The sequence below is a fragment of the Triticum aestivum genome, chromosome 2A (assembly GCF_018294505.1).
Source record: "Triticum aestivum cultivar Chinese Spring chromosome 2A, IWGSC CS RefSeq v2.1, whole genome shotgun sequence".
NCBI classification, from domain to species: Eukaryota; Viridiplantae; Streptophyta; class Magnoliopsida; order Poales; family Poaceae; genus Triticum; species Triticum aestivum.
Genome location: NC_057797.1, coordinates 687,127,109 through 687,153,090, shown reverse-complemented (window position 1 = coordinate 687,153,090; position 25,982 = coordinate 687,127,109). Strand labels below are relative to the sequence as shown.

The 25,982-nt window shown below is 47.2% G+C and overlaps 2 protein-coding genes across 2 annotated transcripts; both read right to left on the bottom strand.

Moving 5' to 3' along the window:
* Positions 1-638: 638 nt before the first annotated feature.
* On the bottom strand, positions 639-11,677 carry LOC123185944 (probable cation transporter HKT7). Its single transcript, XM_044597749.1, has 3 exons — positions 10,343-11,677; positions 1,162-1,386; positions 639-1,008 (listed from the first exon to the last, which is right to left on the bottom strand). The coding sequence occupies exons 1-3, from the start codon at positions 11,665-11,667 to the stop codon at positions 810-812; spliced, it is 1,749 nt and encodes a 582-aa protein (XP_044453684.1). The 5' UTR covers positions 11,668-11,677; the 3' UTR covers positions 639-809.
* Positions 11,678-18,568: 6,891 nt separating this feature from the next.
* LOC123190242 (galacturonokinase) lies at positions 18,569-24,347 on the bottom strand. Its single transcript, XM_044602854.1, has 14 exons — positions 24,113-24,347; positions 23,270-23,383; positions 22,234-22,305; positions 21,894-21,937; positions 21,475-21,583; positions 21,332-21,397; positions 20,984-21,063; positions 20,746-20,845; positions 20,198-20,373; positions 19,998-20,035; positions 19,886-19,914; positions 19,723-19,792; positions 19,148-19,237; positions 18,569-19,014 (listed from the first exon to the last, which is right to left on the bottom strand). Exons 1-14 carry the CDS (start codon positions 24,164-24,166, stop codon positions 18,761-18,763), a joined length of 1,296 nt encoding a protein of 431 aa, XP_044458789.1. The 5' UTR covers positions 24,167-24,347; the 3' UTR covers positions 18,569-18,760.
* Between the last annotated feature and the right edge of the window lie 1,635 nt (positions 24,348-25,982).

The following is a 25,982-nucleotide window of genomic DNA, read 5'->3' as shown; positions in this document are numbered from 1 at the left end:
TTGATATAAAATTTTAAATACTTTTATTTTTTGAAAATGCTTGATTAATATATTCATATACATGATCAAAAGATTTAATCATTTTTTCATACATGGTCAATATTTTTTCTATACACATTCAATAATTTTCAAACGGTTGATTAAAGAATTTAAATACTTGTTTAACGCATTTTAAATACATGATCAAGTTTTTCACACCCATTGTATATTTTTTTTGTATACATGTTCAACATTTTCCTATACACATTTAATATTTTTCAAATGCATGATTACATTTTTTAAAACATTACGAGAAGTCTATTTCGTAATATATATGGTTATAATTTTTGGAAGTGTAAACAAAAGGAAAAAATTAATAAAAAGATTAAACAAGGAAAACAAAAGGTCAAACGAAAAAAAGGAGGCAGTGGCCTCACGCGAGCTGGGCGGGCCTATTAAGGCCGATGCCTTCAGCGAGAGCTGACTGTGTCTCGCTTGCAGCGAGACATAGTCACGTCCCTAAAAGCGAGGCATAACTTCACCTGCGGCGCTCGTGCGGTTTTTGTCGTCTCGTTGTATTTTTTATTTTTTTGAGTAACCGTTGTATTTTCTTTGCTTGTAGTACAAACTAACAACCAGACTAAAAAAAGGCCAACCCATGAAGCAAAAGAATGACACATTGAAGGCCCTCTTCTACATCTAGATGAGTACAGTCATACATGAGATGTGAAAAGATGAGGAAACCATTCTTGTGGTTAATTCGATCGGAGCTCACTCCGGCCATGGCCACTAGTGCCTGCGGCTGCGGTGGTCACTAGGTGCTGCTGCCTCTAACTAAGCTTCCAGGCTTTGCCCGCTTTCATGCTGAACTTTTTCATCCTCCCGAAGAGCATGACAAGAATGAGGATGAGTTTGCCAGAATCGCTCCACCTCCCAGCAAAGCCGGTCCACCTGTCAGTGCACATCCCGTCCGGGCTGATCTGCCTACTGCAGCTGTAGCCCATGGAGAAGCCCACATTCCCATAAGCGCTGCAGAACGTTACACTGAAAAATGTCAGCTTCCCTCAAGGTGCGACTTGCAATTCTTATCGTGTAGTATATACTTGAAAAAAGAAGGAAAAAGGAGTATATTGTTATTTTCTTTTTCAAGCTTTGGATTGCTTAGAGTTAGAGGGGACTTGCCTGACGACTTCGACGACGATGCTGAGCAAGTTGAAGTTGAGGGGGTCCTCCTTGAGCTTTTCCCTCTCGGTGATGCAGATGGCGATGACAAAGATGGCGAGGTAGGAGAGTTGTGACAGAAGCGTGCTCTTGAGCAGCCTGACCCCCTGGGTCTCCTCCCTGGGTTGGTCCTTGACGCCGGAGCTCTCTTCAAATGGAAACCACGTCGTGTATGGAGGCAGGTACCTGCATGCAAGCAAGAAGAAGCAGAACGTGAGTGATGATAATGTGTAGCTGCAAAGGGTGCACTAACACGCTTTATCTACTTTGATGAGGTACGCGAAACTCGTTGAGAAACGCGTTGGGATTGTGTCGAGAGGATAATGGGAACATTGAGAAGAGCGTCCAATTGTAGATATGCAGTATGAAAGCACTTGCGTGCTGGAGCTTCAGTTCTACTATCCCCTTTATATTTAGTGTCAAATTTTGACCGTAGATTTAACTAGCAAAATATCAATGCATATAAGCAGAAATTATACCATTGAAAACTGCTGGAATTTAGTCTATATTGGGGCAGCCCAATAACTATTTCAGAAATTCCTAATAAATCCTAGAGGCCCACTTAGCCCATTTGTGCAAGGCAAGGGATACTACTAAAGTTTAGTCCCACATTGCTAGTTTAGAGGGAGTTGGACCTCCTTATAAGGGAGGCTCCTTCCCCACTTGTATGAGCATGAGAACAAGAGGGACATCCACGCGCGCTCCTCCTCCGCCGCCCGCCTCGTCTCCCGCATTCTCTTCAGCTCCCGGCGCAACCTCTCGCCTCCTTCTCTTGCGCCTATAAAAGGGAGGTCGCTCCTCTCAGAGAGACGCATCAGAATCTCTTCCTCCTCTCGCCACAGGTTCCTGAGCACTGCGCTGCTGCTACGATCTTCTCCATCCCGGCTTGCGGCGTGCACCGCAGGTCGGGACAGTAGGCCTCCGAAACCGCACTCTTTGAGTCCTGTACGGGAGAAGGGTGATAAGGTTTTTGGGGAGCGCTCTGCGCGACTACTGGCTGTTTCATCACGGGCGATCCGGTTTCCGACGACTTCTTCCCCGACATCCACGACCTCCTCGACGACATGGCAGGCGAGGACACCGACCCCAAGTCCAGCGCTTCTGCTGCTGCTGTGTCGTACGTGTTCTTCTCCTTTCTGTTAGAAGTCCTGCTACAGTTCTTGGCTCTAGTTTCTGTCCTACGTATGTTAGGCTCTATGTCGTATAAGCAACTTCATCTAGTGACTGTTCTAGATGTGTTTACCTCAAGTTCATATATGCAGACGATGTTTACCTTCTCTCTGTCAGATTGCATGACTTGCTTTATATTTGCTATTTTAGTCATGTTTTATCTACTATTTCTGTTAATAAAATCATTCGGTAAATTGCTCATATTTCCAACAATCCAAAAACCTTATTATAGGCAATTTACCCCGAGTGGTTTTGCTGCTTCCATGAGACCTCCTATGTTTGAGGGTATCCACTATAAGAGGTGGCGCGTGAGAGCAGTCTTATGGTTTCAGACCATGAGTTGCTATGACGCCACTCTTGGCAAACCTGAAGGAGAGCAAGATGCCCAACAGGCACAAGCTTTTCAGAAAATGGATACCTTGTTTAAGGCTGCTCTCTTGAGTGTTCTTGGTGAGAACATAGTTGATGCTTATGCGTCAATTGACAATGGAAAAGATATGTGGGACGCACTCGAGGCCAAGTTTGGGGTCTCGGATGCCGGCACTGAGCTGTACATCATGGAGCAATTCTATGATTATAGGATGACTGAAGAGCGCTCCGTGGTTGAGCAGGCTCATGAGATACAGTCATTTGCTAGAGAACTTGAGCACTTCAATTGCATGCTACCGGACAAGTTTGTTGCCGGGGGTATCATCACTAAGCTTCCTCCTTCATGGAGGAACTTTGCTACCTTACTGAAACATAAGAGACAGGAGTTTTCCGTTCCGGATCTCATTGGTACTCTTGATGTGGAAGAAAAGGCGAGAGCAAAGGACACACGTGCTCGAGGTATTGAGGGAGGATCTAGTGCCAATCTGGTACAGAAGAAAAACTTCCAGTCCCACAAGTTCAAGAACAAGGGCAAGTTTGATGGTAAAGCAAAGTTTGATGGGAAGAACAAGGCTGTGCAACACACGAACTTCAAGAAGAAGAATGGCAAGAAGAAAGGTGCTTGTCATGTGTGTGGAGATCCTGATCATTGGGCTCCTAGTTGCCCTAATCGCTATGACAAGCGTCATCCTGGGAAAGGCGGCAAGACCGCTAATGTTGTCATTGGAGACACTGACATGAAGGATGCTGGGTATGGTATATTTCCCACTATTCTTTCAGTATGTCATTCTCCTGATTGGTTGATTGACACGGGTGCTAATGTGCATGTATGCGGTGATATTTCCATGTTTTCGTCTTATCAGACCGCAGGGACTTCAACCGTGCTGATGGGCAACGGTTCAAGTGCTTCTGTTCGTGGTGTTGGCACGGTCGATCTGAAGTTTACTTCGGGGAAGATCGTGCGGCTGAAGAACGTGCATTATGTCCCCTCCGTCAATAAAAATCTTGTTAGCGGATCTCTTCTGTGTAGAGATGGCTATAAGCTTGTCTTTGAGTCGAATAAATTTGTAATATCCAAGTATGGAACCTTTGTTGGTAAAGGCTATGAGTCAGGAGGCCTGTTTCGTTTATCCTTATCAGACGTTTGCAATAAAGTTGTTAATCATATTTGCAACAATAGTGAATCAAATGTGTGGCATTCACGACTTTGTCATGTTAACTTTGGTTGCATGTCGCGACTAGCGAAGTTGAACTTAATCCCTAGTTTCACCACCTGTTAAGGGATCTAAGTGTCAAGTGTGTGTGCAAGCTAAGCAACCTCGTAAGTCTCACGTGACTGCGGAGACAAGAAATCTTGCACCACTAGAACTTATACATTCAGATCTATGTGAAATGAATGGTGTTTTGACTAAAGGTGGAAAGAAATATTTCATGACGTTAATTGACGACTCCACTAGATACTGTTGTGTGTATCTTCTGAAATCTAAGGATGAGGCTTTGAACTTTTTCAAGATCTATAAAGCTGAAGTGGAAAACCAACTTGATCGAAAAATCAAGAGGCTTAGGTCCGACCGTGGTGGAGAGTATTTTTCCAATGAATTTGATGCTTTTTGTGCGGAACATGGTATAATCCATGAGAGGACGCCTCCCTACTCACCTCAGTCAAATGGGGTGGCCGAAAGAAAGAACCGTACTCTAACTGATTTGGTTAACGCCATGTTAGACACATCGGGTCTCTCCAAGGCATGGTGGGGGGAGGCGATATTGACAGCATGGCATGTCCTAAATCGAGTTCCCACAAAGAACAAAGAGATAACTCCATTCGAGGAATGGGAGAAGAAAAGGTTAAAACTCTCTTATCTGCGAACATGGGGTTGTTTGGCGAAAGTCAATGTTCCAATTCCAAAGAAGCGGAAACTTGGACCAAAGACTGTGGATTGTGTTTTCTTGGGATATGCTTTTCATAGCATTGGCTATAGATTCTTGGTTGTAAAATCTGAGGTACCTGACATGCATGTCGGTACGATCATGGAGTCGAATGATGCGACTTTCTTTGAAGATATCTTTCCCATGAAGGATATGGCTACCTCATCTAATCAGGAGATGCCTAGTTCATCGAATCAGGAACCAGTTACAATTACCGAACCTGCCATTTCGATGGAACACTTTGAAAGTCCTGTGGAGGAGAACAATGAAGTTCCTATTAGGAGCAAGAGACAGAGGACTGCAAAGTCCTTTGGTGATGATTTTCTTGTGTATCTCATAGATGACACTCCCAGTTCTATTTCAGAGGCCTATGCATCTGAAGATGCTGACTACTGGAAGGAAGCAGTTCGTAGCGAGATGGATTCCATCTTGGCGAATGAAACTTGGGAGATAACTGATCGTCCTTATGGGTGCAAACCTATAGGATGCAAATGGGTATTCAAGAAGAAGCTTAGGCCTGATGGTACTATTGAAAAGTACAAGGCTCGGCTCGTGGCTAAGGGTTATACCCAAAAGGAAGGTGAAGATTTCTTTGATACTTACTCACCTGTGGCTCGACTGACCACTATTCGAGTTCTACTTTCACTAGCTGCCTCACATGGTCTTCTCGTTCATCAAATGGATGTTAAGACTGCTTTCCTAAATGGAGAGTTGGATGAGGAAATTTATATGGAACAACCAGATGGGTTTGTAATAGATGGTCAGGAAGGGAAAGTGTGCAAGTTGCTGAAGTCTTTGTATGGACTCAAGCAAGCACCCAAACAGTGGCATGAGAAGTTCGAAAGAACTTTAACAGCTGCAGGCTTTGTTGTGAACGAAGCTGACAAATGTGTGTACTATCGCCATGGTGGGGGCGAGGGAGTTATGCTTTGCTTGTATGTTGATGACATACTGATTTTCGGAACAAATCTGAATGTTATTAAGGAGGTCAAGGATTTCCTATCTCGCTGTTTTGAGATGAAGGATTTAGGAGTGGCTGATGTCATTCTGAACATCAAGTTGTTGAGAGATGATGATGGTGGGATTACATTGCTTCAATCTCACTATGTGGAAAAGATCTTGAGTCGCTTTGGCTATAGTGACTGCAAGCCCTCTCCAACACCATATGATGCTAGCGTGCTGCTTCGAAAGAATCGAAGAATTGCTAGAGATCAATTGAAGTATTCTCAGATTATTGGCTCGCTTATGTACTTAGCCAGTGCTACAAGACCTGACATCTCTTTTGCTGTTAGCAAGCTGAGCCGGTTTGTCTCAAAACCAGGAGATGTGCATTGGAAAGCTCTAGAGAGAGTTTTGCGTTATTTGAAAGGCACTGCAAATTATGGAATTCACTACACTGGGCACCCAAAGGTGCTTGAAGGGTATAGTGACTCAAACTGGATCTCAGATGCTGATGAGATAAAGGCCACGAGCGGATATGTATTCACTCATGGAGGTGGCGCTGTTTCTTGGAAGTCTTGCAAGCAGACCATCTTAACGAGGTCAACTATGGAAGCAGAACTCACAGCACTAGATACAGCTACGGTCGAAGCAGATTGGCTTCGCCGACTCTTGAATGACTTGCCGGTTGTTGAGAAACCTGTACCGGGTATCCTTATGAACTGTGACAATCAAACTGTGATCACGAAAGTGAGCAGCTCAAAGGATAACATGAAGTCATCAAGACACGTTCAGAGAAGGTTAAAGTCTGTCAGGAAAATGAGAAACTCCGGAGTTATTGCATTGGATTATATCCAAACGTCTAAAAATCTGGCAGATCCTTTCACTAAGGGTCTATCACGTAATGTGATAGATAATGCATCGAGGGAGATGGGTATGAGACCCACAATATGAGTTGTTCACAGTGGTAACCTATTCTTTGTGATCGGAGATCCCGTGAATTAGATGTGGAAGACAAGCTGTTGGTCAACTGGGAGGAGAGTATCCTTACTTTTAAAATACCACTCCATGAAGATGCAATACTCTCCTAATCTGCATGGCAGGTTGATGTATATCTTAATGTGTTCTAAGTGGCTCTTTGAAGCAGAGATGTTGTCCTGCAGAACATCTTTTGAAGAACACACCTATATGAGTCTGATTGTCAAACGTCGCAATCTATGAGAGTAGGGTTCTCTCTAGTAAACTCATGAAAGGTCACGGAGTATGACGCATAAGCTCCACCCGCGGGGAAGACCCACGGTAGCCACGTATCGGTCAAGGCTTTATGTGAAGCTAGATTCGCAGAAAACTTGCAGTTCAAGGCTCAGTCCACTGTTCAAGTTGCTTACTAGTGTAGCATAGAGTTCTAGGTGGAAGTTCAACTTAACAGTCTCCACTGCAGTACCGGTATATAAAACAGTGTTTTGGAACCAAAGGCAAATTTCTGTGTGCCTCTGGGATCTGGTGGGGGATTGCTGGAATTTAGTCTATATTGGGGTAGCCCAATAACTATTTCAGAAATTCCTAATAAATCCTAGAGGCCCACTTAGCCCATTTGTGCAAGGCAAGGGATACTACTAAAGTTTAGTCCCACATTGCTAGTTTAGAGGGAGTTGGACCTTCTTATAAGGGAGGCTCCTTCCCCACTTGTATGAGCATGAGAACAAGAGAGACATCCACGCGCGCTCCTCCTCCGCCGCCCGCCTCGCCTCGACGCGACGCGACGCGCCGCGCCGCGGGTTGCGGGTTGCGGGAACGAGCCGATGTCTAAATTTTTGCCACGCACTACGGGTATGCGAAAGGTCACTCGGAAGCTGAAACATTTTGTCTGTGCCTGGACACTGAATTCGAACGGCGCTCCTCTTCGGCTGCTGTCTGTTCGTTTCGTCTCCCGCATTCTCTTCAGCTCCCGGCGCAACCTCTCGCCTCCTTCTCTTGCGCCTATAAAAGGGAGGTCGCTCCTCTCAGAGAGACGCACCAGAATCTCTTCCTCCTCTCGCCACAGGTTCCTGAGCACTGCGCTGCTGCTACGATCTTCTCCATCCCGGCTTGCGGCGTGCACCGCAGGTCGGGACAGTAGGCCTCCGAAACCGCACTCTTTGAGTCCTGTACGGGAGAAGGGTGATAAGGTTTTTGGGGAGCGCTCTGCGCGACTACTGGCTGTTTCATCACGGGCGATCCGGTCTCCGACGACTACTTCCCCGATGACGACTTCTTCCCCGACGTCCACGACCTCCTCGACGACATGGCAGGCGAGGACACCGACCCCAAGTCCAGCGCTCCTGCTGCTGCTGTGTCGTACGTGTTCTTCTCCTTTCTGTTAGAAGTCCTACTACAGTTCTTGGCTCTAGTTTCTGTCCTACGTATGTTAGGCTCTATGTCGTATAAGCAACTTCATCTAGTGATTGTTCTAGATGTGTTTATCTCAAGTTCATATATGCAGACGATGTTTACCTTCTCTCTGTCAGATTGCATGACTTGCTTTATATTTGCTATTCTAGCCATGTTTTATCTACTATTTCTGTTAATAAAATCATTTGGTAAATTGCTCATATTTCCAACAAAAACTATGTCCAAATACAAATGCAATGGTATAATTTTTTATGATATGCATTAACATTTTGTTAGTTAAATCTATGATCAAACTTTGACACAAGTTACCAAGGCTCTTCTGGATCCCAAAAATGGCACCTACTACCAGACTTTCAGTATCCAGACGTCGACGTGCAAGGACATTCCGGCGAGCGGAAACATTCTCATGGAATGGCACAGATACTGGTCCGGATTCGCTGCCTATATACATACGGTCACGATTTCTCATAGACCACGGCACCATGCATGCATGTATGGAATTCAGAGAACAATGTGCTAGTGGGGAAGGAAGCTACTACGACGGTGCGGCCTGAATTGGAAGTGTGCACGCGATGGATGGGGCCTCGCTCTGAATGGAGACCTGCAGAGTACGTTGGAATACGTTCCGATCACCGATCAGCATCCCGATTCTCAACTTGTGTCGATGCTGGTGGTTGGTTCTTCTCCAGGCCCTGCCGGCCAAGGTGCATGCGGTCAGCCAGCGCCTGCGCGTGCCTGTCGACTCGCGGATGGCAATGCTCTCCTCTTTTTCGGGCGGGGAGGTTGACGAGCTCGAATGCTTTTCACAGGGAAGGAAGATTCCTCTACCTCTCCGTTCAATTTCTTTTCTTTTTTTGAAAAACTTCTCCGTTCAATTATTGAACGAGGTCCACGACCACAATGGCCAACCGCCTGCAGTGCACCTCGCCACCCATGTTGGACTGCTAGTACTTGGCACGGAGTATGTTCAGCAATGATCGGGGTATATAGTTTGGCATGCACCTAGGAGTACGTACTAACATGGACGACAAGTTAATTAAGGCAAATTAAGAACGAATGCCGATTCTATCAACATCCCTTCGTCAACTGGATAGGAGTAGCCACATATGTTTTTTTTACGATGGTTTCAGTCTTACCGATGTATTACTTTATAAGGTTTTTTGTGAGTAATCAATAAGATAGATGCATGCATCGCCCAGATGCAGAGGCCGGGGTTCTTCCTCCTTTTCCAAAAACATAGAAAAAATGCCGATTACTATGTACACACGATGCAGTCCTTGCATAGTACCCCTCTTGGACAATATTGCCACTCTGAGATGTTACTTGGCAATTAGCTACGAGTAGGGCGTTTTGGTTGCCCAGGCTCATCTGCACCCAGTTAAAAAAAAGTGTAAATAATTCAAAACAAATTTAAAATATTCTATTTTTTTTGTGCGGTAGACAATTTGATGCGTGAGGCCTGCTCCAAATTTCAAGTCGTTTCGACATCTGAGCAGATCTCGGCAAAAAAGACAAATCAGGCCAAAACAGTACATGAATAGTAAACATTTTTACAGACTCCCAATTTGTCTTTTTTGCTGAGAGCTCCTTAGATGTCCAAATAATTTGAAAATTGGAGCGGACCTTACGCATCAAATTTTCTACCACACAATTTTTCTTTTAAATTTTTTTGAATTTTTTCAAATTTGTTTTGATTTTTTCGTCAGCGCGGGTGCAGACGAGCTCGGGTGCAGAGATGGGTTTTCGATTAGCTACTTCGTATTCTAGTATGCTTTTGAGACAAATATGTATAATTGATTTTCAAGATTTTAAGTCTCAATATTTAAACGTTTTAATTTTTGTTTGTGAAGAAACTTGTTAAAAGTTTGACTACAGTATAGAAATTATTAACAGTTTGACTACATTCCTGTCCAAATGTCACTTATTTACGTATTATTCTTTCGCGTGGGTAGTGAAAGCCTAGCCTGTCTATAATAACATTTACCATTGGCCTGAAATTGTTAAAAATCCCTGCTAATCCCCTGTACAAAAAAAAAGAATATGTCTCTGCAAATTGTAAAACTTTAGTGAAATGCTCTTGCCTGTTCACTATGGGATGAGGACGATTGGGGTGCTGATCAAATTCTTAGAAATGTGACTTAAGATTTAAGGAAGTGTTAGGGAACCTCATGAATGATCAGTGTCAAACATTTAGTTGAGAAGCACAGGAAAATAAAATCCTAGTAGCTTCTATACCTTCTAGAATCTAGCTGGCGTTCAACGTAGGGAACTCAGGTATGGCATTCTCGTAAGCATCGACCGACAGCGATGAGAAAGAGAGAGACGGGACAGATCGAGGAGAACTCACATCATGAGCACGAAGAGGACGAGGATGGCCGGCGCGAGGGTGAAGAGGTCGAGGGTCGACTCGCCGGTGTGCCGGGAGTTCACCGCCAGGAACACCGCGTTCGACACCTTCTCCCACGCGCTCATCCCCCGCAGCGCGCCGCCCCACTCCATGCCGCACAGCATCGCCACCTGCACGGCGAGGAAGCCCACCACCGTCGCCGCCAGCATCGCGCACCGCCGCGCCGGGAGCAGGTGGTAGTACCCCGTCAACTCCCGGCCCTTCTTCGCCGTCTCCTTGAGCTCCACGCGCCGGGTCGCCGCGGCGGCGACGCGCACGCACGCGGCGAGCAGCGGCGGGAACAGCGTGTTCCCGACCAGCGCCTGCGGCACGAGCAGCAGCTGCAGCCCGGTGTCTCGCTTGAAGACGATCATGTTCTCGTTCGTCGGCATGTACCCGCAGCTCGAGAACGTGGACACCGTCGTGAACACGGCGAAGGTCCACATGTTCAGGGCCTTGTCCCGCAGCGTCCGCCTCGCCGCCGGCGACGCGTGCAAGACGTACGCCACGATGGCGCCGGAACCGAGGACGTGCACCGCTAGGAGGATGGCGAGGACGACGAAGAACAGCGACAGCACCGCGTCGCGCCGCAGCCTCGTGTCATCGAAGTGGTCCAACGGCTTGCTCATCTCATCATCGACGGTCGATGTCATCGACGTTGGGTTGGCCAATTCGGTGGCGGCGTCTACCGGCGGCATCTCAAGCTCGGGGACGTCGTGGTTGTCGACGCGGCGGGATGATTTGTGAACGGCTTGCTTCCTCAGCTTGGACCACTTGGACGCGAGGCCTAGGAGCGACAAAAACACCTCGCCGCCGACGAACATGAGGACAGTCAGGACGAGGAGCTGGCCATTGGAGAACACCTCCATCTCGACGGTGGACATGCTGGACACCGTCGCGGCCGAGACGGCGGTGAAGAACAGGTCGATGCCGCGGGGCCGCCTCGTCCCGTCGCCGCCGGCGCGGAACCTGAGCTGCGCGAGGAGGAGGTAACCGAGCCAGGAGACGGCGAGGAAGTAGGCGACGTGGACGAGCAGCGAGCCGAGGCGCCGCCAGAACCGCCCGGCGAGAGCGTGCCGCCACCGCTTCACCCGCTCCTTGACGACGTGGTGCTGCACGTATGACCAGGAATGCGATGACAGGAGGGACAATGCCTTGTCGAGCGCGGCCGTCGACCGTCGCCGTGCGTGGCGCAACAGCTCGCCGACCTTATGACGAGCTCCGGCCATGTTTGATGTAGTGATGTCTACTCTGTATTGTGTGGACGCGTCGGGATGTGCATGCATGCACAGGCTGCGTACTGTCTGTGAGAACTGAGAACTGGGGCGTACGACGCCCACTATATATAACCACGAACGATGCAGGGGTACGTCACGGGTACTTTATCATTTCCGTTTTTTGTTTATATGATGCTTTGGTGAACCAGTGTGCGACACGTGGCTACAAAAGGTCTCTACATACTATTCTCTCTATCACATAATATAAGAACGTTTTTTACACTAGTGTAGTATCAAAAATATTTTTATATTATGAAACAGAGGGAGTAGTTCAACTAGTTCTTTTTTTTGCGGAGATACTAGTTCCAACTTGATGATACCCACGCATTGCTGCAGGAACTGTTAACAAATAATTTAATTTGATGTTTCAAAATATGAGAATGTTTATGAAATGTAATATAAGTTGATGATAAAGAATTTTGTTTGAAATAAATATTGTTTAGATTATGCATTTAAAGAAAATTTGATGAAACCCCAGCGTGATTTTTGTCCTGTTAATTTATTACCTTGATAATATATCAACTAGGCGATAAGGAAGGAAAACAACATTGAGTAGAGATAATAGAGACAAACCTAAAACATTGATAACACCTACGGAGGTGCATTCATGAGAAAAACATAGCTCGCACAGAAAAATAAACGCGAGTTCACTCATAATTTAATTTTCTATATAAAAAAGAAGGTTGCTTATGAAAATGGTGATGGTACGCATCCACTGGCGGATAGGATGAAAACATCGGCCTTCTCCGGGGCCATCCGATGATGCAAAAATAACCGTCGGATCTTTCCAAACGTGTGTGTCCTGAATTTCAACAAGCTGATTGTTACGATATTCACTCTGCAATAGAGGCTTCGTTGTAAAACCACCCAAAGCGTTTTTCTTAAAGCATCTCCAGCCGGCCCTCCAAGACGCCCCCCACGGCCACTTTTTCGGCGTCAGCAGTAAAATATCCTCCCACTCGCGCTCCAAAGCCTCAGTTTTCGCCGGATTTAGAGAAAATTGATGCCGGCAGTCCCACCCCAAACCCAGCCCCCCGGGGAGCAGCTGGGCATGTCGGCGATGCCTTTTTCTTGCGCTTGGCCCACCATCGGCCTCCCACAACCTCTCTCCTCTCTTTTCATCTCTCCTCTCCCCTGTCCCTCTCTCTCGAGCACGAAGTGCGTCCGCCCGGGGCGGAACAGTGCTGGAGGAGTCCGCGCAGTGCATCTTGGCGAGCTCGACGGCGTCCTCCTCGGCCGCGCGCCCGCATGCGGGCAGCGCCTAGCCCGGGGGCGCCCTCGCCAGCAACCGGACCAGCAGCGGTGTAGCATGGTGTGCGGCGAGATGGCGTTGACGCGCACACCGTCGCGCGCCAGCTCCTCCGCCACCATCCGCACCACGCTCACTGTCGCCTTCGAGAGGCTGGAGGGGAGCGTCACGACCCCGCCCATCACCCCCGTGGTGCTCCCCGTGCAGAGGATGCAGCCGCGGCACCATGACGCGCGCGGCGTGCTTGACGGCGGCCACTGCGTTGGCCATGACACGGTCGAAGTCGTCGAGGACGGCCAGGGGCGCCGGCGCCGAGGACCCGGAGACGCCCCGCCCCGCCCCACCGAGCTCGCCGCCACACCCCATCGTCGCTCGCTACAACGCCCCGTTCGCGACCCGAGCATGCCCGAACCCCGCCCCCTCTGCCACTCGCGCCTTGCGCCACTGCCGCTCGGCCCGCTTGCCGCGCGCGAGCCCCGCCCCGCCACTCCTCGCGCCCTCTAATTGAGCCGTCCCTCCACCCGCTACCACTCGCGCCCCCCTCCTACCTTGTTCTGCTGCTGCGCCGCCACCGCCACCTTGCTCCGCCACGCCCTGCACCCCCCCCCCCCCCGGCACGCTGAAGACCGACTGCCCTGGACTCACCCCTCCTCGATGGACTGCCTGAAGAGCGGGCGGGGGCGCCGGCGGAGCACGACGAGGCCGTCGCGGGAGGCGACAGGCTCGAAGGCGAGGCTCTCATTCAAGTGAAGCACGGAGGGCTCGTCGGGGGGCACGGGCTAGACGACGCGTGCGGGGCGGTCGGCGTCGCTGTCCTCGACCTTGAAGGAGACGCCGCAGAGCAGGGATGGGTCGTAGCCGGAGGTGGCAGTGGCGCGCTGCACCAGCAGGCGGTGGAAGCACCAGTCGAGGACGGCGCCGGTGGAGCTCGGGGCTCATGCTGCTCTGCTCGAGCTCGGCGGTGAGGCCGGGCCGGCCGTGGCCTGGGGCGGGCGCGGCCTGGGCACGGCTTGGGGGTGGACACGGATGGAAAGTTTTTGTTCGACGCTTCCGAGTCATTTGATTCGGAGATAGAAATTTTAAAGATGTCTTTCCTAAGAATTATTAGTTTTGCACTCTATTTTGTAGGGATGTTACCATCAGCTCAAACCTCCTTTTATAATTATTTGTTTCTGTGGTGTGTCCAGTATTTCTTATGTTAATTTATGTACTTTTCAATCCTCTAGATTTAAGAGTACATAACAGTCAATTTTTGCATTTATATTGGGAACTTTAATTAATCACATCGTCTTTATCAAGATGGTACCACCACACCACACAAGTGTTTTATCCCCTGCATCCTAAGATGCACAATACCAAAACATAAAAAGTCTCAAGCTCCGTGTCAAAGCAAGACATATACTCCTCTGTTCCAAAATTCTTGTCTTAGATTTTAGTTTTAGGTACATTTGTATCAAGACAAATCTAAGACAAGAATTTTGGGACTGAGGGAGTAAATGGCAGGTGATGCCTCAACTGAGGATGTTTCACAATGACAAGTGCTTTCTTTTTTGTGTGTCTTATTAAGCTTGGGTGGTCAAACATAATGAAATGGATATACCTACGACCAATACACATCAGTAGTATGTTAATCGCATGATTGCATAGAAGAATCTGATCCATAGGTTTGCAGGATGAGTGTCCATGTGGTTCTACTCCAATCAGTCCACCCATGACGCATAGGCGACCGGCCCTTCTTTTCAGTGCTAGATCTGAAAATGATTGACTATCCCAGCAATTATTGCCATAAAGAATTTGCTAACTTATCTATTCTACTATTTCTGAAACGGCACTGGATCGTTTGGTCATTTTGTGTGTTGGAGTTGCTAAGGTATATACAAGTATATACTAATTGCCCACAGCTATCTATCATCGCATGTTTGTATACGGGTAGTTAACTGATTAGTATACAAGCTAAGTAATTTTTATTTTTTTGAGCAAAAGGGCTTTTCACCCCGATTCCATTTAAGAAACCATACGAGTGTCTTCAATTCAAGATCAAGTTGGCTCGATTTACAAGAAACAAATTCAATGACCATTTCGATAAAAAAAATGTGCGCAATCATCTTTAAGCTAGAGTCCGCAAGTGAATCATCGCTTGACCAAATTCTCATAAAATAACCAGAGCCACATAATTAAACCAAGCTACACACAATGGTTAATCCATTGGAATTGGAACACCACACCTCTAGCCACACAACGAGCGTCCAGCTAGCCAAGTATATACGTTATTGGTCGGAGTAGCCATTGCTAGCTAGTCTATAGTAGATTTACCTTTCTTTGCGTTAGCCATGACAAAGAGGATTATAAAACCCTAATCATCGGTTCAAAGCGACATGCACTCCGCGTCTGGACCGGGCGGATGAAGCGCACGACTTGTCTGCCATTTTCTATGCCCAATAATTGTGTCAGTTGTTCCTCCAAAATATAGCTGTGGCAGTTAAGTTCTATACACAATATATACACTGATTAACATCTATCATAGATCGTCGTATCTCATACGTATATATATACTGGTAATGATTGAGTGAATTAGTAGTACTATGAAGAACTGAGGGCGGGAGTATATGTACCCATGAGTGCCCTGTTGAAATTTAGCCAGTTGGAGACATCCTTTTCTGGTACTAGGTCCAAACTTGTCCAGAGATTTGAGGTGACCATGGAAGCCAAAGCCAATATGATTTCGACACCTCTGGGATCTGAAATTGGTAGGCATGGTGAATGATTGAGCAGGTGATGATCATCATGTCTCATCCCACGGTAGTTTCCCAAAAGGCGCATTATCCTGTCAGTAGTTATTCATGCTTTACTCATTTTGCTATCATACATGGCTTCCTGAACAAAGAATTTAGCAGGTGGGCCACCGGTTAATTAGGAAGTCCCAAGGCCTTTTCCAAGGCTTCGGAAGGCACAGTGACTTAAGTTAAAGCTGTGGCCTTGACACTATGACTAGAGTGTTTGACAAAAAACTACCACAATTAGGATTCGTGTCCCACAGAACTACCACTTTGAAAAAAATGACTGATAACTATCAAAAAAATGAAATCTCGTGACTAAAAACTACCACTTTCGAAAAATGACCAGTTAAGACGATTTAAACGCGTTTATAACATGTGAGGCCTGTTTGTCAGGGCTGACGTGGCGGGAAAGTCAACTCTGTTATTGCGGACCGTTAAATTGACCGTTAAGACAGGTGGACCCCACACGTCAGCATCACCTTCTTCCTCCTCTCTCTCTTTGGCATTTCAACAAACACCTTACCAGCAGTAGAGTAGCACACCGGCGGTAGCTCTTTGGACTGGAGCACACCGGCGAGCTGTTGCCGCCTGGCGCGCGACCTGGCCGCCGCCGAGTCGCCGGCGCCGTTACTCACGTACTTGCGTTAGTGGTGGTAGTCCAGAGGCCGAGCGTCACGGGGTGGTGGTCGGTGATGGCCTCGGGAAAGCCATAGGGGCAGCGCGGGCAGGAGGACGCTGGGAGGCGACGGAGCTGGATGGAGCCCGGGGCAAGGAGGAGGCCACCGACGACGCACTCGACAGCGAGGGCCAGCAGCACATCAACGACAGGAGGGAGGCGATGGTGGCGGATGGCAAGGGAGGCAAGCAGCTCGGCCCTGACATCAGGAAGGGGTCGCGGAGGAGATGCAGGAGGACTGTAGGCGAGGCAGGGAGGAGGCGCTTGGGGCCGACCATGGCAGGCGGTGGACGAAGCAGAGGCCGAGGCGCCATGGCAGGGGAGCTCGTGCACGTGAGAAGCGAAGGTAGGGAGGAAGGGAAAGGAGAGATGGCAAGGGGCGACGGGGCTGAGGAGCTCGCCAGCGGAGAGAGGAAGGTCCGGCAGGTCTTCCACCGCGGCAAAGGTGCACATGAGGTGTTTGCTAAAATTCCAAAGAGAGAGATGGAGAGAGAGAGATGAGGAGGAAGAAGGAGGTGATGCTGACGTGTGGCCCCACCTGTCATAATGGTCAATTTAACGGTAAAAAATAAACGGAGTTGACTTTCCCGCCATGCAGCCCTGACATACGGGCCCCGCATGTCATAAACACGTTTAAATCTTCTAAACTGGCCATTTTTCGAAAGTGGCAGCTTTTAGTCACGAGATTCCAATTTTTTGATAGTTATCAGTCATTTTTTTAAAGTGGTAGTTCTGTGGGACGCGAACCTTAATTGTGGTTGTTTTTTGTCAAACACTCCTATGACTAGGCTAGGTATACAAATTTCAGTCAACTCAATCGAATACTAAACTGAACATTATGCATAGTATAGTAGTAGTACGACGTATGACCTGCCACAGACTTAATGATTGCCGAAATATGCGGTCCGTAGTTCCGTACACCCACTCCTCATGGCATCCAAATCAACCGACTCCAACTATGAGCTCGTCTCGTAACAGGTGGAGGTTTTTTTCTCTGAAGGTGTAGATCAACTATATGAATTCATACTACATGACTAAACTCTTAATGAGGAGTTTACGCATGTGATTCCTAGGATTTTTTTTTCTTTTCTTAGCCACCAGCAGGAGGTCTCTGACTCCTCACTAAGTACTACAACCTCCAATTTAAAATAAGTGTCGCAGCTTTCGAACTGGGGTTAGTACAAAACTGCGACACTTATTTTGAATCAGAGGGTGTAAGTAGAATAAGAATTGATCAAACTAACCAGTGCGTTGCATGTATATGCATGATGCTTCTTCTTCGTTCGGCTAACTATACGCTCAAATGATTCTGACAAACTCTAAAAAATGGGTCGATTGGGCGTCCTGCGTACTTGAACTTCACAATCTACTTTTCATTCTTCTGATTTAGGACGAGCTAGCAGATTAATGGATTCAGCTGGCCTGTGATCAGCCACCTGTGTGCATGAACCAGATGAGGCGCGAGAACATGGCTGCCCCTGCCGAACTAATCATCCATCAATGTGCATGGTTTATTGGTTAAGGAGTAGTAGTATATGTGTGTAATGATACCCTTCGAATCCTTTCTGGGCTTGAAGGGACACCACGGTCAGCCGGGCGCCGTCCGTACATGTGTCCACCTCCCCTCAGCTAGTCAGCCCCCTGCTGCACCGGATTCGTCGCTATTTATTGTTCGCTCTGTATGATTTAGTGTTATCCGAGGCGCAATAATGTGATTTGTTAACTCCAAATGAGTACGGACCGCCACCGTCCGTAGGACTATGCCGTACTGCACCACTCGCTTGGTTTGTTTCATCACCTGCGCTAACTGATCAATCAGCACTATGCCGTACTGCACCACTCGCTTGGTTTGTTTCATCACCTGCGCTAACTGATCAATCAGCACTGGACAGGTGTGGCAACCTGGTCAACTTCTTTTGCCTAATCTTTCTCCCAACTTGAGTTCGGATGGTAGGAGTATTGTGTGTCTGTGTGTCAGAACTGCTCTTGAACGATTGTAATGAACTTTTAGTTCATCCATAAAACTCTCTCGTCTGCGGAAAAACAGAACTGAAAGATATATAAAAGGGACGATCGAGTATAAAATACTCGACTATGCTTGGCATTTTGGTGGAAGCGATAAACCATTTGTCTTGTTTATAATTAGACTCTGCCTATCTTATCATCCTTTACCACTAGCAGCATTACACCTTTGAGAGAGAGAGAGCCTTTGCATTACTGCTTATTGCTTACGTGGAAACGAATGAATCAAATGGTTCCACACATACACAGATGAGCTATCTGGGAGCTCGACTGAGTTCAGTTCATACACAACAGCGCTAGTCTCATCTTATAGAACTATATAAATGTCTAAAACTTGTCGGCCTTCTCACCTTCACAAAGTCCCGACCAACAGGAAGCTCATGACTGCAATATGACGCGCGCGGAGTCCCCGGGCTCGCAGACCAGCACGCGACGATCCGCGGGGATCTTGCTCACCAGCTCTGGCTGGGCCCTCTCGTACTCGGCGCCAACGTACGCCGCGGCCTCCTCCGCGTGGTCGCTTTCGACGATGGCGAGGCAGCAGCCTCTGAAGCCAGCGCCGCTGAACCGCGCGCCGAGGACCCCTGGCGCCTTCAGGAGGATCTCGTACAGCTGTATCATCTCTTTGCTCCCTGCGGTTTGGGAATTCCGTCAAATAGTACTGTAGTATTGTTCCTTCTGTCAAGGACTGCTAGCGACATGTAAAAGCATTGTGACCTGAAACTGAATGTCACAGTGGATCCTGAAGTGTTGCAATGGACATACCGCATTCGTAGTTGACTATGGAGCTGCGGCCAGATGCAGAGACCAGCTGTCCGAATTCTTGTAGGTCTCCACGAGCCCATGCCTCTCTTCCTGAACACAGATTAACCAGAAGGAAACTATTAGTTGAAACTTCAGTGGAGATACGACAGAGTCAGTGGACCGTCAAATGTTAACTGCAAGTCTGTAACCTTCTTTTTATCGAAAAAGTCTGAAACCTTCTGTCTAGCAGGTCCAGTCAAATACTAGTACATATGGTGAATCAGAAATATCCGGTAAACCACCTGTTTCTTTTGGACGTGCATAGAATGAGATAGATGCAACCCTAGTATTTTCATGAAGAATACAAGGTACTGCTAACATACAGTTCATGCATGCTGAACAAAAAGGTCGAGAAACGCTGGTTCTTTTTTTGGACATGCAATGAGTAGTACAAATATGGAGAACCATGTATTTAATATTCCTCTGATAAAAAAAATGGATTTGATATCCCCGTGCATGGAAACTTGTCAAGGAGGAATTCAAGTTGCAGAATCAAATACATTGAAGGGCGTACATGAAACATATGATAAGCTTACCCTTAACAACTCGCTTCATTTCAGAGAAATAGTGCTCAGCTCTCTTGGCAAGATTTTCATCTAATATACACTGCACGAAATGTTATTGTCAAAATGCGCTAGATTCAAGGTCTGGTACCAGTAATAAGATATCTAGGAAATGGAGCTGGATTTGGCAGGGTACCTTTTGGGCCTCATATACACCTGGATCAACTGCAATAACAGGAAAGGTGATATCAGACTTGTTAGATTTGACTAATGGGTCACAACGAACCAATGTTAATTAGATATTTTACCTTTACGAAGTATTGGTGCATCTTCAGAGCCTGACGCACTGGGAATTCAAATAGCGAATGATGATTAAACTTTTGTTATGTTATATGAGAAAGGAAGCTACTAACAGAGACTGCACAGGGATCATGAACTTCAGTTCTTTAAAATTGAACATGCCATCTGTTTGCATGACTAAACTGAAAAACCCAATCATGGAACTCACCATAAAAGAGCACGTGCAGCCTCTTTGCACTCGAAGACTCGCATATTATACCCACGCGACTTGGGTAGGTTATGTTGCAAACCTGAAAATGCCAACAAAATCTTGAATGGCAGCCGACCTTGAGGTTGCTGGCTTTTACTTAGTTCCGAGAAGTAGACGTAGGAAGGTGAGGCAGTCTACAAAATCGAGTCTCAGTCACTACAAAAATACTAACAGACAACACTGCAATTAACATTTCCCAGCAAAATCTGGGCGTGAACGACACAAAATAAGGAAAGGGATGCTAGGGCGAGTTGACATGTTTGAATAGCCCCAATACAGCAGTTCGATCAAAAATTTGAACTTAAAGGCACTTTTTTTTGCGGGTGAAAAAGCACTTTTTCTAATATCATAACAACAGCCTAGGATGTTAAAAAAAAAAATCAATCATGCTGGCTGGACAAATAAACATACTCCCTCCGATCCGAATTAATGTATAGAGGCTGCGTCAATTAATTTGGATCGGAGGGAGTAATAAACTTTGAGAAAAAATAAAAGCGAAGTGTTACCTTGCAATCCATGAAGGTGAGGTAGCTGTATCGAGACAATAAAATGGCTGATGGATCTAGAATGCCATTTTCAAGACCCAAATATTTATTTTCAATGGACCTGACAAACAGGATGCACATTGTTCTAGGTCATTCCATGTTTAGCAACAGCAAGTTCAACAAACATACTGGGGGGTTGAAACTACTTTGGTCCTTCCTAGAGTATAGAGAATTGGAGATGGAAAGGAAACACACTTACTTGTCCAACTGAATGTTATCAACTGGTGATAAGACCAGATCATTTACATTTTCTAAAGCCAGCAAATAGGCAATGCCAACCTGATGAGGATTGTACAGAGAAAAGTATATTAATATGTGCTCTTGCACAAAGCTGTTATTTACTCCAAGTAAAATAATGTACAGATGGGGGCATAGAAAAAGTTAAGAACATATGTTGTTGTGCATGATCTATATGCTAGCAAAGTTACATCAGGTTTTAACTATAATTACAGCATAATAAAAAGTTGTAGCTAGGACCTGTATTAATTCAATGTTAGATTTCAACACATGATAATGCATATAAGATATAACATATCAGTTAGCTTACAGCTGCAGACGAACTAAGCCCTGAACTGTCAAGTCCATTCACTCCAGAAATATAACCTATTATACCCTGTAAAGAAACCATTCGTCAACAGTTTTCTGAAACCTAGGATAATCTGGACTGTTACATGGTTGAAATGGAGATACCTTTCTGAGATCATATCCACTATTTTGCAGGGCATAAACTGCACCTCTTGCATAGCTTTCCCAAGTTATGTTTCCTCGGTTCTCAATAGGCTTTTGCAAGTCATCAACTCTGTTAAAAGTGATGGAGCATGCAAGTTCTGACTTTAGCTCTCTCACATTGAAGATTTAACAGAACCTGAATTTAGGGATAGAAACAACAGCTATCATAAAATAGGGCGATCTTTCCTAGCAACGTAATGTGTTCATCACGAACTAGCTAGAGGTAACAGAATGAAGTGACTACAGGTTAATACTTAGTCATCACAAAAAACAATGAGACGGCGCTCAAAGTTTTCCTCGGTGGACCCACGTGGCTAGAGTATTTGATATTTGTTAGGGTGCAAACTGTATTTCAAGAGATGTGATGTGTATGGCCCTACCTGAATCGAGTAACGCCTTTAAATTGACCAGACTGGAGTACAACCTGAAAAAGGAAAGGAGGTTTACCAATGGCAAATATGCATAACACTATTGCCATAGTGTGATACAATTGATTATACGAGTGTGAATGCATAACTACTAATTTGAAAGAAGACCAGATTTCCACATGTGGTGGTTTTAGCAAACATATAAACTAGATTAAGAAACAGGATTCAGAAGGTGGTGCAATCGATATTTGGGCAAAAACAATTAGTTCGATTACAATATCAGAGTCCTCACAAAAAAATAAATGGAATATCAGATAATCTACAGAAAAAACGCTTCAGTATATTTACCCACCTCAGCATCATCAGAGGGCACAAAGCCAAGAAGTACTCCATAATTGATTGTCATAGCAGTCACTATTCCGCCCTGCCAGTTTGCAGACGAGATTGTCATAGTGGTACTCCAAGTCAGTTAGCAGATCCTCGTATTGCTAGAGACAACAAAATAGATAAAACTAACTTACAGCAAAATAGACAAGTTTTCATCAGAATAAAATCACGAGTATTATGCACCCCGAATCACAAGAACTAGCTGTCTATAAAGCCATTTGCGAAATGCTAGATTCATGCAACACCATTGACTCGTCCAGGAGTGGAAGATACTACAATGGCTATTCCAAGCAGGCTTGCACTAGTTTACAGTCAGTTGGACCCTGTACCGTTAATCGTTGGCAGCACTGACTTGGTATGTTACCTGCTGACAACAGGGTCATTCCCACCATAACTCGGTAAAACAGCAGTTTATACTCATTTTGTCCTTCCTCTAAATATTATTATGAAACACTGTCCTTCTTGGCGTAAAACTAAACATGAAATCGAAACCAATGCTGCTGGAGCTTACTACTCATAACTCTGAAATAATTCATGCTGCAGCCCTAATAAGAAATATCTGGACTTATCACACCTTTCCAAATAAGGCCAAACTGATATTTCTAGTTATTGGCAAGAACCAGTTATCGCCATTATGTCTAACTTGCTAGCTCTGCTTTACAAAGATTGCTGCAACTTTCAAACATTTGCAGGGGGGAAATCTAGTAACCAGATACGCTACCATCTGCTAGCTAATTATTATCCTAAAAAACATCAAGGCCGATCAATATTGCTGGTACCACTTGGTCCACACATCTTATCCAACAATTTTCTAGGCTTGTAGCTACAATATGACTTGCAGCACATCGTATACAATCGAAGCTGTGTGGATAGCAAGGCATGCTGGACAGCTGGATGCACAACTGAATTCTAGCTTTCAGTTCCAGTGCTGCAGTATGATATATTGCATATCGACAGTAAGTACAACCATGACTTAACGGTTATCAAGTAATGGCAGTTACCTGATGATCAATGTGGGCCCCCAAAGGACAAATCCTGTAGGGGCAAGCAACCACCCTAACCTCTCTCGCATCTCTTCCACTAATCTCGACCACATTCTTCCGCACAATGTCAAGCTGCATAGCCAGAAACAGTACAAATAAACCTGAGGCTCATACACATCAATAAGGAAGAACTTAAGTAAGCAACCGACCCTAACATGTAATTTAACCAATATAATTACATAACTAAAATGCATCCCAGGTCATGCGGATGTCACTGAAACAACTAAATTTCGTTCGTCTGATTAGCTATAGCAAAACTTGAGCTGATGCGATCTCAAAAATCTCCAGGCGTTCAGAAAGTAGAGCAGATTGTGGTCCTACTGAGCCATCCACGTCAGCAATTTATCACGTAGCAGAAAAACAAGTGCAGATCCCTGCATTGATTCAGAAATAACCACCACACTGCAAATTACGTCGGTACCACATTAATTCCGAGCAATCAGTGCCCCGCTACTATCGACCGCATATAAATCCGTTTGGGGGGGGGGGGGGGGGGGGGGGGGGGGGGAATTCCGCTATAACAGTAAAAGTTCCTTGTCGACGCCCACGCTAGAGAAATGGAAGGGAATTAAACTGGGCAGTTTGTCGAGTAAGCAATTCAGACGTCAAGTCGTGGCTAAACAAATGGGGAAACGCGGACGAGCGGCCGCGATTCGAGGCTTGAACCCTAGATAAATCCCCAAACATCCCCAAGTTTACGGGGCCGCGGGATCGAGAGCGCCGACAGGCGGCAGCCTCTCCCTCGATCGATCATCCAGGCAATGCGGGTGGGTGGGGGTGGGGGTGGGGGCCTTTCCTTACCTCCTCCTCCGACGGCCACCGCGACGGCGACCCTCCTCCCGCGGGCGCCACCATTCCTCCGCCCGCCGCCGATCTCGCCGCTCGCCGCTCGCCGCCTAGCAGGTGGTGGTGGCCGTGTACGAGTGGCGCGGCCGCAGTGTGCGCGGGGCGGCGTGAGGTGGCGTGTGCGCGTTTGTTTCTTTCCGCCTTCGATCGAGCGCGCGTGAGTTGTTTATCTCTGGCTGGCTGGCTGGCTGGCTGGCCCCGTCGTCGCGCTGTCAGTCAGGCCAAGGTGGGTCTGCTAGTGTGATGGCGATTTGTTGGTGGTCGATCACGGGATCGCCGCCGTCCACGCCCGCACGGACGGACGGATGGATTGTGTACACATCTGTGACAGCTACGTTCGTCCAACCGCTGCGATTCTCTGAACGGACGACAGTGATCTGCGTTGCGGGAAGACGGTACGGAACTAAGGGTTCATAAGTCCTATTACTTTTTTTAGTCCCAACTAAAAAGTCTTTAGTCCCTAAAAAATCTTTTCCTGTTTGTTTTCAGAGACTAAAAAATCTCTAGTTCCTCCCTAAAGATTAATAAATGACCATGTTATCTCTAGTATAAAAAAATAACAACCAAACAACACCATGGAGCGACAGGTCAATGGGTGCATGGAGAAGCATTGTTGAAAAGTTCTAAAAAGTCCCAAAAAAGACTTCTTCGGGCCGACCCAAACGGACGGCGTTTTTGTCCGTTTTTTGTCCGTTTGGGTCGGCCATCCGCCTGCAGTCCGCCCTTTTTTAGTTTTGGGTCGGCAGTGCGTGACCGCACGCGTTTTAGATCATGTCGTCGCCCTGGTTTTGGCGCACCAGCGCGCGGGGGAAAGAGGCCTAGCGCGCTGGTTTTGGCGCTCCAGCGCGCGGGAAAGGTTCGCGCGCGCGCCGCGGCCGGCGCTCGTTATAAAGAAGGCGCTCCCTCCACACTCTGTCCGCCGCCCACTCTCGCCGCCTCTGCGCCACCATGTCGATCCACCGCCTGGGCGCTTCAGATTTTCGCGGAGTCCGCAAGCTCCGCCCCGGCGCCTTCTCCTCCAAGATCTGGTTTCGCGAGAAACGTCTCATCCTCGGCACCTTCGACACCGCAGAGGAGGCGGCCCGCGCGCACGACGCGGCGGCGTGGCGCCTCCTGAGGCCTCGTCGGGATATGATTTTTCCCAACGTGTCGAGACAGCGGGCGCAGAATCTGGCGCCTCTCCCGCGGCTTTTCACCGACGAGGACCGTCGTGTTCACCAGAGGCGGCAGCGTCGCCACGCCATCGCGGAGAAGGACGTGGAAGCCTTGGTGGTGTGGCGTGGAGGCTTTCTGCAGGACATCGTCGACGAGCGCCAGTTCTACAAGCAAAGGAGATTGGAGAGGGGCGCGAGGAGGAGGGAGCGAGCCGCCTATCGGGAGGACAAGCGTTCGCAGAAGCAGGCAGCTCAATTGAAACTGAAGCTACGAGAAACGGCGGGTTGGGATTTTGAAGACGAGGCGTATGCTGACGCCTACATTCAGACGTCGGAGGAGGACATTACCGAGTCAGAATCAGAAATCGACGAGTAGTGGTCTTTTCTTTTTATCTGTGTACGCTAGAATTATCTATGTATCCATTTTTATCTGAAAAATGGCCGGCGGCATTGGCGACGTAGCAGGCGGGCGAGGGTGTGAATCCAATGTGCTACCGACCAGCGGGTTTGGTGAGAAAAGAGGACAAACACGCGTGCGTCCGTCTTGTGTCCGCGCCGACGCAAATCAGGCTCAAAAATGGGCAAGAAATGGGTCGGCAAGCGGACGAAAGCGGACCCAAACGAACAACCACGAACGAAATGGGTCGCCCCAGTGAAGTTGCTCTAAGAGT

Excerpts from the sequence above, each read along its gene's own strand:
- LOC123190242 (XM_044602854.1), bottom strand. The coding sequence starts at position 24,166 with ATGGTGGCGCCCGCGGGAGGAGGGTCGCCGTCGCGGTGGCCGTCGGAG. Across the intron at positions 22,306-23,269 it reads GGGCCCACATTGATCATCAG|GGCGGAATAGTGACTGCTAT; the intron begins GTAACTGCCATT and ends GCAAACTGGCAG. Across the intron at positions 21,064-21,331 it reads GGCTTAGTTCGTCTGCAGCT|GTTGGCATTGCCTATTTGCT; the intron begins GTAAGCTAACTG and ends AATCCTCATCAG.
- LOC123185944 (XM_044597749.1), bottom strand. The coding sequence starts at position 11,667 with ATGCATGCACATCCCGACGCGTCCACACAATACAGAGTAGACATCACT. Across the intron at positions 1,387-10,342 it reads GTCCTCTTCGTGCTCATGAT|GTACCTGCCTCCATACACGA; the intron begins GTGAGTTCTCCT and ends GCTTGCATGCAG. Across the intron at positions 1,009-1,161 it reads ATCGTCGTCGAAGTCGTCAG|CGCTTATGGGAATGTGGGCT; the intron begins GCAAGTCCCCTC and ends AACGTTCTGCAG.